The sequence below is a fragment of the Anticarsia gemmatalis genome, chromosome 28 (genome assembly GCF_050436995.1).
Source record: "Anticarsia gemmatalis isolate Benzon Research Colony breed Stoneville strain chromosome 28, ilAntGemm2 primary, whole genome shotgun sequence".
NCBI lineage: Eukaryota > Metazoa > Arthropoda > Insecta > Lepidoptera > Erebidae > Anticarsia > Anticarsia gemmatalis.
Window position 1 is genome coordinate 2,940,799 of NC_134772.1, and position 13,475 is coordinate 2,954,273.

At 39.3% G+C, this 13,475-nt stretch overlaps 1 protein-coding gene across 2 annotated transcripts in view; it reads right to left on the reverse strand.

The window, feature by feature from the left end:
* Positions 1-183: 183 nt before the first annotated feature.
* LOC142984850 (fatty acyl-CoA reductase wat-like) overlaps positions 184-13,475 on the reverse strand; it is a 31,792-nt gene continuing 18,500 nt past the window's right edge. Inside the window, exons 1-12 of one of the 2 annotated variants that reach the window (XM_076132701.1) lie at positions 9,746-9,881; positions 8,150-8,321; positions 7,491-7,581; positions 7,028-7,150; positions 6,409-6,533; positions 5,887-6,045; positions 5,136-5,245; positions 4,224-4,294; positions 3,168-3,363; positions 2,347-2,542; positions 1,533-1,733; positions 184-499 (exon numbers count right to left, since the gene is read on the reverse strand). In XM_076132701.1, coding sequence (XP_075988816.1) covers positions 331-499; positions 1,533-1,733; positions 2,347-2,542; positions 3,168-3,363; positions 4,224-4,294; positions 5,136-5,245; positions 5,887-6,045; positions 6,409-6,533; positions 7,028-7,150; positions 7,491-7,581; positions 8,150-8,321; positions 9,746-9,749 — 1,617 coding nt within the window. In that variant the 5' untranslated portion in view covers positions 9,750-9,881 and the 3' untranslated portion in view covers positions 184-330. Of the gene's footprint in view, positions 500-1,532; positions 1,734-2,346; positions 2,543-3,167; positions 3,364-4,223; positions 4,295-5,135; positions 5,246-5,886; positions 6,046-6,408; positions 6,534-7,027; positions 7,151-7,490; positions 7,582-8,149; positions 8,322-9,745; positions 9,882-13,475 lie in introns of those variants that run through there. The other variant, XM_076132700.1, reaches the window with a different exon arrangement.

Below are 13,475 nucleotides of genomic sequence, written 5' to 3' on the forward strand. Positions count from 1 at the left end.
CTAATCTCGGGAACTACTGATCCGATTTGAAAAATTCTTTCAGAGTGTTAGATAGCCCATTAATCGAGGAAGGCTATATATAGGCTATACATCGTCACGCTACGACCAATAGGAGCAGAGTACCAAAGAAAAATGTTACAAAAACGGGGAAAATTATGATTCTCTTATGTGACGCAAGCGAAGTTGCGCGGGTCAGCTAGTACGGTAAATAATGAGAGTCACCTATATTAAGCAAACAGCTTTATCCGAAAATATTGATAATTTTTTTTCATTCATTTATTCATCATCCTTACATCTATAAAGTTTCATATTGTAAACATCGTCGATGATTTAAATAAAATACCCTACAATGGTTACGAATAAACTCAATATTGTTGCTAAAACATAGTATATAAGGTAGAAATACAGCGCTAACGCTGTATAATTTGCGTATTTAAGTAAATATTTCTGCCTATTGTAAGACGCTGCGCTGCCCACAAGGTTATCCTTGATTATAAATCTGAAATCAGAATGAAAAAAATTGAATTTAAATAAATATGATAGCCGTAAGCCGAGTGGTAAAAGTTGAGACCTCCCACACAAGTGGTCGCAGGTTCGAACCCGAGGCAACACACCAATGACTTTGTGAAGGAAAACATCGTGAGGAAACCTTGCATGCCTAAAATTTGTTTAATACATTTATTGAGGGCATGCAAAGTCCCCAACCCGCACTTGGCCAGCGTGGTGGACTCAAGGCCTAACCCCTCCCTCATTACGGGAGGAGACCCTTGCCCAGCAGTGGGACATTAATGGGTTAAATTTATTTATTATAAATGTCTTTCACCAAACTGACGAATTTTTTGTCCTATCACAGTACATTGCTGTTTTAACGTAACGTGTTAATCACTTTATTCAAATGGAGAAAACAATGTACAGAATAGTGTCTTTAAAATAGTTATCAACTGAGATACATGATAGATTCTTAAACATAACTAACACAAGAGGAAAGGGCATGTCATAATATTTATTTCATAGAAGATGGCTGTCGCCAAACTCAGCCGATGACCTTAACGCACACTGAAATATGAAAAGGATAAACTATTACAAATTAAAATGACCAGCCATATTTTAATGATTAGAGTCGTATTTTGCACTAATACTTTGTAATGTCGGAATTCTATCTACGTGCTTTCAGTGTCATGTTTTAGGTTAGTACTAGGGTAGGTATAGCTGAACATCCTACTAATATTATAAATGCGAAAGTTTGTGAGAATATGTATGTATGTATGGATGTTTGTTACTCTTTCATGCAAATACTACTGACCCGATTACGATGAAATTTGGTATATAGCAAAGCTGAAGACCCAAAATAACACATAGGCTACTTTTTATCTCGGAGTTCTCGAGGGATCAGGATTTACACGGGAAGGGTTTCCACGCGGACAAAATCGCGGGCGGCCTTTACTCTCCATATTACACGTGCGCTACGCCTACATGCCCCTTTCTCATATGTTAGTTATTCCTTTCCCTTAAAGATATTTTGTCTTGCTTACCTTCGTAACCCGACGCACCAGGTCTTGATAAGGTCTGTATAGTCAATATTAGTGACGTCACAGTTGTATATCACTTTATCAGCTGGTGACATTCGCTGGATCATACTCCTCAGGTTGTCATCTTTGAAAATCCAGTAGTTGAAGGAGAAATATCGGTAAACTTGACTGATGGAATACGCCTTGGAGTAGATCTTCACTAGTCTGAAATGGAAATCAGGTTTAGAATAATTGCCAGTACGTTTTAAATCTGAACAAATAGACTGCCGTCAAGAAAGCAAGGATTAATTTCCTCCTGGCCGATATTCGACTACTGCTAGTTTAATTGAAACCAATCAACTGTGCAGGACTTTGTTTATAGTGTCCAAGTGTGTGCACAATACACAGGTACACTGACAATTTCGTTACTCTCATAGTCCGGTGGGACGGATAACCGACACGACCAGTGAGAGGTCAGGCGCAGGATCGACGGCTTTACGTGCACTCCGAGGCACGGAGATCTACGACCACAATGTCTTAATTCCGGCAATCTCAAGAAAATCTGAACAGAAAATGTCAGAACTGATGTTTTGGCCTGACTAGGGATTCGAACCTGAGGCCTCATTTTAGGAGGAAACTGTAATTTTCATATGTACATCTTTGACGGTCGTTAACAGTAGACAGAAACTGAAAAGTCTGACGACCAGTCTAACTGTAGGGTGTCGTGTTATAACCTTGGTAACTGGGTTGTGGGGGTCTGATAGACCTAGCTGCATCCGGTGAGAATGGAAGCCGACTCCAACATAGAAGAAAGGCTAGGAAAGATAATTATACTTACTTAGGTAGCCCTTTAGGTCGTACTCCAAGAACATCGATTATAGCATCGATGGCATACCCAGGTATGTAATGAAACAGCCATGTCAGTACCCAGTACACATAGTCGTTGCTGCATTCAATAAGAGAGGTGTACCACATAGCTTTAGGTGATACTAGTTTCAATAGTTCGTCTGTACGAAGAGTGTCTCCAAGGAATTCTGTAAATAAATTAATAATATATTTTTTTAATCCATTGCTGTCCCACTGCAGGGTAAGGGTCTCCTCCCAAACGATGGGGAGGGGTCAGGCCTTGAGTCGACCACGCTGGACAAGTGCGGGTTGGGGACATTGCGTATTTAACAAATTAAAAGAGAAAAAAAATAATAGATCACCGCCTAGTGGGGTTGTCATAGCTATAAGTAAGATATTGTATTACATACTAGACTGGTAATAAATGATTTTTATTTATTTATTATTTAAATACGTATCAGAAGGAGAAACAAAAAATTCCAAGACCTAACCATTTTTCAGTGGTCAATTTATTCCGTTTGCCTTAAAAAGGGGAGGAGACCCTTGCTCAGCAGTGAGACAGTCATAGTCATTTTAAAACAAACGTTTTATGGCCTTCGTGTCGTGGTTAAGGTCACCACGCCACTCACAGTGCGATGGAAGGTCGTGGGTTCGATTACCACACGGAACAATTATTTGTGCGATCCGCAAATAGTTGTTTCGGGTCTGGTTGTACTTTGTGTCCGTTGTTTATATATTTGTGAAAGTCCCCGCGACACAAGAGCGATTCTTAGTGCGGGAGGTGTCTTTAAAAAATAAATAAATTAAACATACTCCAATTAGTTCCACAGCGACTGCTACTGACAGTGTATATAGGTATTTCTGGATCTCCCATCTTCCTCCTCTCGGCTGCATCCCAACTGGCAGCAATAATCGCATTGTTGACGTAATCCACTGGCGCGAAAGAGATCGGGTTGTCCTGCTTGCTCAATAGCACATGAAATAAACCGAGGCCAGCACCCAGAAGAGCCTGAAAATAATAAATATAAATGGTAAAATTACTACTATAGTTCGACCACTTAGTCTATCTATCTATCGTATGGTTAGTGATCAACCTAATGTCAAAGTTGTTCAAGCCGCCCGAAAGGCCTTTGACATGGCTTAACTGTTATCTTAATTGACAACAACCGAGCCTGACTTTTAACGTGTCCTCCAAAGCACGGAGACGCTCAGTTGAAATACCACTATGCGGTCACCCATCTATAGAATGACCAGGCCACGGTTGCTTACCCACAGATCGTATGCCGACCGGTGAGCACAAGTAGAGAGTAGTAGAGAGTCAGAGAGATGCTACTGAACTGTCTTTGTGGTCGGAGCGGCAGTGAATGGATACGAGTGCTGACCACGAGGTTGCGGGTTTGATCTCTGGACCAGGAAAAGTGCAATTGATCTTTTGTAATTTTTAATTTTTATTTATACAGTTATTAATTTAATCTCAAATCATAAAAATTACTATTATAGGTACTAAGACTATGACAAAAAAAGAAAAATTTACAATTATAAAAAAAAACAAACAATTAAATGATTGTATTTGTATCGTAATATGGTTAGGTCCCATGTAATAGAGGGCGAGCATGTTACCAAACTCCAAGCAATAACGGTTTAAAATATTGCTTTTAATAAATAAATAAATTATTTCGGGTTAAGTGGTTCTTTAGGTCCGTTGTTTGTATGTTTGAGATAAAAGAGGACTAATAGCAAAAGCCAACCCGCTCTTGGCTAGAGTGGTGGACTCAAGGCCTAACCCCTCCCCCTCGTTTGGGAGAAGACCCTTGCCCAGCAGTGGGACAGTAACGGGTTGAAAAAAAATCGTACAAGATGCAGTCTCACCCCTAAAATTGAAGAGAAGCAAGTCTTCATGTCTATCCATCCAGGTGCAGGCTCGATGTACGCACTTGTCACTGAAAACGTAATAATAAGAGTTATTCAATTTTGTTATTTTGATGATTTTGTTATTTTTCTAACTACTAAACTACTGGGATATTTAGAAAGCAGATTAAATGGGTGTTTCTCTTCTTAATCGTCGATTACTATCAGTTAAAATGAAAGACCAATTGTCTTATCCTCTACTAAATAAGAAAAAAAGATGTTTAATGACTTTTATTGGCAGTTTAAGTCAGTCTGAAAATCAATTTTATAATTGGACACATGCGACGCCAAAAATTAGCTGAAAGGATTTGGTTACTAAAAAGAAGCCTATGTTTAATGCTACTATTAATAGGATTTTTTTTATTACAAATTTCGACAATCTGACGTTAAAAGCAACGTCACGAAAAATCTACTGAACAGTATTACATGAAACTTTATAGTAAGTTAGCTACTTTTACAAACCCTAGGTACTTATTATAATGTCCTCCTATTATAATGCCGTATATCGGCTATACGGCTAAGGCGGTCAGTTTAATTGAAACTGGCCAATGGCCATCTGTGCAGGACTTTTGTTTATAGTGTCCAAGTGTGTGCACAATACACAGGTACACTCTCTATTCCATCACTCTCATAGTCTGGTGGGACGGATAACCGACACGACCAGTGAGAGGTCTCCGAGGCACGGAGGTCTTCAACCTCAACTTCCCAACTCCGGGCAATCTCTAAGAAATTCTTAACAGAAAATCTCAGAAAAGACCTTTTTTGGCCCGACCCAGGATTCGAACCCGAGACCTCTCGCACGGCAGTCGCATACACTACCGACCGCGCCACAGAGGCAGTTCTGGCGGACTTATACTGATGATGGAAACTCACCTACTGGAGGCTTCACGATGCATACAGGCATGTCTCCAGCCGCACGTCTGATTAATTCCTCAGCTAATGCTTTTGTAAATGTATAAGTATTGGGCCAGTCTGCTATCAAACTAGAAAAAAAATAATTACTGTAATAACTGAGGTGTGATCTTCTACCAGAATGAGAGCGGGTTTAGGTGTAGTTACAGGATTTTGTATATTGAGAACTTTTGAAAATACTCTCAGACAAGTCAGAAAGACCCTAAGACTTGGGTTAACGTTAATGATTTGTTAAAAATAATTGTGAAATCTATTGGTAAAGAAATGTTCTTTACCAATAGATCCTTTTCATACGCACTTTCATGTTATATCACAATTATTTTTAACAAATCATTATAATTTACACACATATCATAGGGTTTGGCACAGACCAAAGAATGCAACTTGAAAGGATCCAACAAATTTCCCTAGCTTCATTCACAACCATACATCTTATCATACAGGACCGCCGGTAACTTACATGATACATACTACATATATATACATAGCGAAATCGCTTCCCGCGTCTATCCCTATGACTGTATGTATGTATGCATATGTATGTATGTATGTATTAGATCTTTAAAACTACACAACGGATTTTGATACGGTTTATAGGGTGATTCAATAGTAATGTTTATGGGTAAAAGTCGTAAAGGGTTCTTTGAAAAATAACTGTTTTAAACCGGACAAAGGTTTGGCCGCCAGTTTATAATAACAATGGAGTACTTACTTAGGGGTCAAAGCATTGAGTTTATCTTCATCAACCGTCTCTACCATGGAAATGAGGGCTTCGGGAGGAACAGGAGAGGGGTAGAATTTCTCCTCCACATCATTTTCTATCCGACTTTCTGTGGCGTGCGCAAATGCCGTAGATGTGTGGTTGAAACACCTGGTGAAAAAAACAGTTTTCTTCAGTCTAGCCTTTCTATCAACTATGTATGGGTCGGCTTCCAGTCTCACCGAATGCAGCTGAATACCAGTATTTTGCACAGAGCGACTGATGAGACCTTTACAGTCCAGTTACCAGGGTTATAACACGATACCCCTCGGTGAGATTTGTCGTCAGACCTTTAATCTTCTGACTACTGGTAACAACTGTCAAGGATCTTTGACAATTACAACTTAATGTGCTTTAAGCACGAAGCACGGAGGAGCTTAGTAAGTATAATATGGTTACCCATCCAATGACCGACCTCGGCAAGCGTACCTTCCATAATATAAAGAGGACATTAATACTGTTTAAATAGCTTACTTTAAGTGCTTGCACTCCTTGCCAAGCGCGACCGCCTCCCTCGTGCCTCTGAGGTTGATGAGGGTGGCCATTTTCAAAGGTTCATTGAACCTCACTGTAGCTGCCACGTGGAAAATTATATCAACCTACAAATTATAAATAAATTTACTAACATTATGCTGATTACAAATATATACATTTTCTTGAACTGGGTAGTTGACTGGGTTAACGAAAAAGTAATAAATTTGTACTCATAAAAGGTTCATCCAAAATGCTCACGCTGGGCAATTTTTCTCGTAAATAATGTTGAAATTGTAATTATCACAGACTGAAATATTTTATTAGGCACTCATTTTATACCAACGAAAATAAGACATTGTGTATTTCTATACTAAAATGTATTTTTGACATTTCATAAAGAGTAGCTGATTTGACTGGTAGTCAACTACCGTATTCTGTATAGTCTGTAATGTCGAGTATCGAGAGTTAGACATTTAAAATGTATTGCCAAATAGTTCTTACGGAGCCCGGTAGAGGCGCTGATGAGATTTTCATACAAAATTTTCGTATATCTCGATAGCTAGCCGGTTGTCGGTAGTCGATAGTAGTAGAGAATCGAGCTACTGCTTCCTAAACCTACCTCTTCGGTAAGCGTGGTCCAGTTTTCTTCACTCAATCCAAGTTTGAGCTCCGCCACATCTCCTTCCATCACAAATATTTTGTCCGCAAACCCTGGTTGCTTGCTACGTAGTTGGTCATACACCTGGGTAAAAGAAAACTGTAAGCCTCGAGCAGTGATAGCATAATGGTTTAGGCATGCACATGCCGCGAAGTTTGAAGAATTCATACCCAATGCAACACACCAATGACTTTCCGAAGTTTTGTGTGCATTAGGAATAAAGATCACTTGTTCTAACGGTAAAGGAAAATGTAACCTTGTATGAACCGTGATGAACTCAAAGCAGCTTTTTTTAAAGACAATACTCGCACTAAGAATTGCTCTTGTGTCACGAGGATATTTACAAACATACAAACAACGGACACAAAGTACAGGCAGTCAACTTACATCGTATATATAAAGCGATAAGTAGAAATATACGTACAGGGTCTTTTAATATTGATGTAAGTCTCTCCTGAATGGTTTTGCCTCTGCTTGGACGTAAAAGCATGTAAAGTTTCTTGATTGCACATGATCTGAAAACGAAAATATATATACATAAATACTTGATGATGTCTTGCTAAAAGGTTAGGTGCGTAGTACTCGTAACCGGCGGTCCTGTATGTCAACATGTATGTATGTGAATGAAGCAAGGGAAGTTTGTAAAGATCGTACCACGAATTCTTGCGAAAAAATGTTTGTATTGAATGCAATACCAATTTGTAAAGGAATTAAATAAGCACCTAAATGGATTATGAAATATTTCTGTTTACCGTCGAATCGAAAAATTTTGTCAATTTGGCAGAACTTCGAAGTTCTAAAAGTCATCCTTGGCAGTAAGAACCTTTGATTTAACATACGGTAATGCTATATTCGAAAGCTGGCTGCCAATAGCCGCCTTTACACACACACTGTATCGCACGTTCTTAGGAGCGTACAGTTTACGCGCGGGAAAGCAGCACGCTCTTCGCTCGCGATTTTCTTCGCGGGCTTGACAGATTAGCGCGGCGCGTGGTCTCTTCCTTTCCCCCCATGGAGTGTGTGTAAAGAGGGCTGCTGAGTTGTTCATACTTGAGCGATCATTACAGTAATCATAATTCATACCTGAATAGTTTCTCAATGAGTTGTTTCCCGATGAAGCCGGAGCCGCCGGTGAGGAACACGGTGGCGTCGCGGTAGAACTGCTGCACGCTGGAGTCTCCGCGCTCTATTATCTCGTTCATTGGTTTCTGAAGAGCCAGGATCTTCAGCTCCATTTCTTGAGCTGGTTCCAACTCTACAATATATTAATAACAAAACTCTCACGTTACGATTTAAACTTTGGATTTCTCGGTACTAATTAGTATATTTTTTTAGTAGTAGCCCGGAGTTTGGTAACGTGTTTTCCGAAACACGGAGGTACTCGACATGTTCAATATGGTCACCCATCCACAGACCAACCTCGGCAAGCGTAGCTTAACCTTGTCACTTAGCCACGAGCTCCTCAAAAAGTTATGATTTAACAAACATAAAAAAAGCATCCGAAAAGAGAATTTCCTCCTTTTTTTGTCGGTTAAAAATGTATTTAAAAACTACAGGTAATGTACTATGGTCCCTCATAAAGATCAATTATGTACATTATAATGAATGAATATATTTATAATATTGTACATTGTATGAAAATTGTTTGTTTTATAAAAATACTTATACAATGATGTAAGGTGACGATGCAGAACTATTAGTTATTATCGACAATAACCCAGACCGTTTTTTTGCGTGCCTGACGCCCAGATCAAATACCACTATGCGGTCACCCATCCATGGATTGACCGCGCAAAAGTTTGCTTAACCCACAGATCGTTTACTGATCGATGAGCGCAATTGGCTATGGGCTTTAAATGATAGTGACTGTTGTGGATTGAGAGATGTCGGGACAAGTAATGAGAAAAGTTTGCATAGATAGTTTGGACATGTTAAGAGAATGAATAATTTTACTGTATAAGGGTAAATGGAAACACCGGGAGGGGACACCTTAGAAAGACATGCGCAGATCATATCAATGATGTCTTGCAAAAAGATTAACGAGTACTCGTAACCAGCGGTCCTGTATGACAAGATGTATGGACGGAAATTAAGTTAAAGAAGTTTGTAAGGATCGTAGTAAATGGAGTTCTTTGGTCTCTGCCTACCCACATAGCTAAAAACTATGATCAAATCTAACACGTTACTGTCGGTCTGCTGGACACAGGTCTACTTTGGGAATGAAAAAGAGATTAGGTCTTGAGTCCACGACACTGTACAGGTACAAGTCTTCAAGCAATTAATTGAACTCTCAGGCATACAAGGTTTATTTTTGTATAAAACTCTTCCGTTACTGTGTGTCTGACTGATGGACAACGCACAGCCGAAACTACTGAGAGCAGAAACTTGACATTTGGTATGAAGATTCCTTAGGAAGTGTAGAGGAGCACTAAGAGAGGATATTTGGAAATTCTCCATAAGGAGGTAAAAAGGGTGAAAGCTTTTATATTCATGAGCTTCAGACTCTGCAGACGAAGTCGCGGGTCACCGATAGTTTATTATAAAATTGAAATTGAACATGTAGCAAAGCAATATGTCTCTAACTCGAATTTGAAAAACATAGATTCAAGAACACACCAATGTCTATCCTCTCTCATTACGAGATGAAACCCTACATCATTTAACTAACTTATCACTTACCCATGATTATTATTTAATTTGCTTTACAATTCACTAAACACTTTGTTAATTATTATTTAGTTAATTATACAAAATGCCAGCAAACTAATCGAGCAATGACGCTAAATGCTAACGGTGTAGTGAATGTATTTTGGGCCCGTTTGAAAAAAATAGATGGGTGTGGAGCTGCGCCACGCTATTGGCTGATCAGCCGACCTATGCCCTTTACATGTAATGTAGGCAACTTAGCAAGCCGGTATGCCTAGGGATTGCTAGAATATATATTTATTTTATTTTTTATTAATTTATTTATTATTTAAAAGACAACTCCCGCACTAAGAATTGCTCTTGTGTCGCGGGGACTTTTACAAACATACAAACAACGGACACAAAGCACAACCAGACCCGAAACAATTATTTGTGGATCGCACAAATAATTGCTCCGTGTGGGAATCGAACCCACGACCTCCCGACGTAGTGGTATCGGCGTGGCGACCTAAACCACTGCGCCACGGAGGCAGTCAATATCTAATGCTTGTATAAAAAACTTGATTGTAGAACTAAAACAAAATATTTTCTTATCAAATGTTCGCATGTGGCTTAGTTATATAACATCAGCCGCGCGGATCGATCTCTGAGGTTGAGCTGCGCTTGCCGAGGTTGATCTGTGGATGGGTGACCATCTTATACATATCGAATTCCTCCGTGTTTCGGAAGGCACGTTAAATTGTGGGTTCCGGCTGTCATTTTCATAGATCTTTGACAGTCGTTAACAGTAGTCAGAAGTTTGAAAGTCTGTGACAACCAGTGTTACCGAAGGGTATCGTGTTATAACCCAGGTAACTGTGTTGTGGTGGTCGGAAAGACAGTCGCTCCATGTTAAACACTGGTATTCAGCTGCATCCGGAGAGACTTCAAGCCGACTCCAACATAGTTTGGAAGAAAGGTTAAGCTGATATATATTATCAAATGTTCGCATGTCTGTATGTAATAGTAAAATTTATCGAAATCTATTTTTACGTAACGTTATTACAGTCGAATAAATGGCCCGTTTTTTAGTATATTAAAAATTGTGACTGTCTTTTTAGGCGTAGTCAGTATTGTATGCGACTGACGCGCAGAGCGCAATTTTTTATTTTGGTTTCTGTCATAAAATTCTTTGTGAATTTTAGTGTTAGAAATTACAGGTTAATACCATAAATGCAAAAGTAACTCTGTCTGTCTGTTACTCAATCACGCCTAAACTACTGAACCAATTTCCATGAAATTTGGTATGGAGATATTTTGTTACCCGAGAAAGGACATAGGCTACTTTTTACCCCGGGAAATGATGCATTCCCAAGGGAAAATTCAGGTGGCGGACGAAGTCGCGGGTAAAAGCTAGTAGCGAATAAGTACCGTTGTACATCTCAGTATTGTGTATATCAGCCCGATAGCTTAAAATCCAAAACGATTACGTAATCCATTTTTTAAACCCGGAATACAAAGTAACACGTTATGCAATCCCTAGTAAATAATATAAATAAAATATTTTTTAAGGTATTTTGAAATAAAAAGTTATTTAAAAAACATTTCCTTACTACTTTATGAAAACTACCAAATGTTATATTTTAATTATATCATTTGAATACATACAAAGTTGCACTCACTTCTTTTCTCATATTTTTATTTAAATCCATATTGATAATGTAACGTATATTTGATAAAACTTTCAGAAGTAAGAGATTCTCGTTAACGAAAATATCTTTGACAAAATAAACTATTACTGTCCCACTGCTGGGCAAGGGTCTCCTCCCGTAATAACGAAGAGCTAAGGCCTTAAGCCTTCAACTTAAGAACAACTGCTATTTTTGTACAAAAACACACGTAACTTTGAACATTGAAGAGTGGGGTTTCAACCTTGAATCTTCAGCCAATTGAAACTGAAGTCTATATAAAATAAGACTGACCCATGACTAATCAAAGAAAGCCATCGGTGTGCGTGTCTCAGTTCTATCTATCTATCGTATGGTTAGTGGTCAACCTGGTGCCAAAGTTGTTCAAGCCGCCCGAAAGGCCTTTGACGTGGCTTAACGACTGTTATCTTAATCGACAACAACCGGGACCGACTTTTTACGTGCCCTCCGAAGCACGGAGACGCTCTGTTCAAATACCGCGCCAGGGTTTGCTTAACCCACAGATCGTCTTACGACCGGTGCGCGCAACTGGCTATGAGCGCCTCAACACATCTCATTTGACAACTAGTGTAAGTCAAATTGATGGTCAGTATACATTGCTGCTTTGACATAACGTGTTATCACTTTATTCGCGAGAAAACAATGTACAGCATAGTGGCTTTCAAATAGTTGTCAACTGAAATACGTGATACGCTTACTGGATAGAAAGAAACGTATGACTGACATAAAACAATAACATCAAAAAGTCTGTCGAGCGTGAACTATACCTCGATTCTCCACCACTACCGACTACCGACAACCGGCTAGCTATCGACATTTGACATTTAGAATGTACTGCCAAAATGTTTCCTACGACGCCCGTCAGAGGCGCTGATCAGAAATTCATACAAAATTTCTCGATGACAGTTCGGTTGTCGGTAGTCGATAGTAGTAGAGAATCGAGGCACTAGTAGCGCCTGCTTAGAATTTTGTTTTAATTTTATATATTATGCTCACGTTGCTTAACCTAATGATCATTTACAGACTTGGATCATATTAGCCTATCTTCCAACTATGTTGGAGTCGGCTTCCAGTCTCACTGAATGCAGCTGTGTACTAGTATTTTACATGGAGCGACTGCCTATTGGACCTTACCAACCCAGTTACCTTGGTTATAACACGATACCCTTCGGTAAGACTGGTTGTCACACTTTCAAACTTCTGATTACTGTTAACGACTGTCAAAGATCTTTGAAAATAACCGCCGGAACCCACAAATTGACGTACCTTTTGAAACACGGAGCAACTCAATATGTATAAGATGGTCACCCATCCACAGAACAATCTCGGCAAGCGTAAGTTACCTCAGAGATCGTATCGCGCGGCTGTTGTTTAACTAACATGCATTAACAGCCAAAATTATCTTAGGCTTTCTTAAGTGCGCCTCAAGACGCCTCGGTACGCCGAAACAATGTTGATTTACCGTCAAATGCTAATAATAGGCGCTGGTCTTTCGCCACGCAAGTCTACATTCCATAATTACTGCAATTAATACAGTTATGATGTCCATTTCACTAATTGAGTATTTAACTGTTTCTAATAAAGGTAATAGCATAATTATTAGTTATGCATAATATCAATAAAAAACGAAAAATTATCATTTAGGTTACATGCTGACACTTATGATAGTCAATGATACAGAGAGTGAATTTACCGCCAGTTCGGAAGGTAGGGCCAATGAGAAGAGCTGGCAAGAAACACCTGGCCTTTTTTTTTAAATCGCCAAATAGTTATAAGAATATTTCTACTATCATTGATGTGATAAGGACCTTTTACTAATACTACCTTTATCGTTAGTGTACAGTTTTGCCGCGCAGATATATATGGAATGGTATATAGGTAGCTGAAGACCCAGAATATCTTATCTTATCTTAGGGGTGGGGGTGCCAGTTATTGCCTGGCTGACACTTCGACCATTCCTGATCCTTTGTGTCACCCCGTCCTTTGCTACTCTAGACGTTGGGGGGCAGGGCAAAACTTATCAGTTTTGCTATGCACCCCACCGGAAGCAGCCTGTAGTCTTCTGGTTTAGGGTA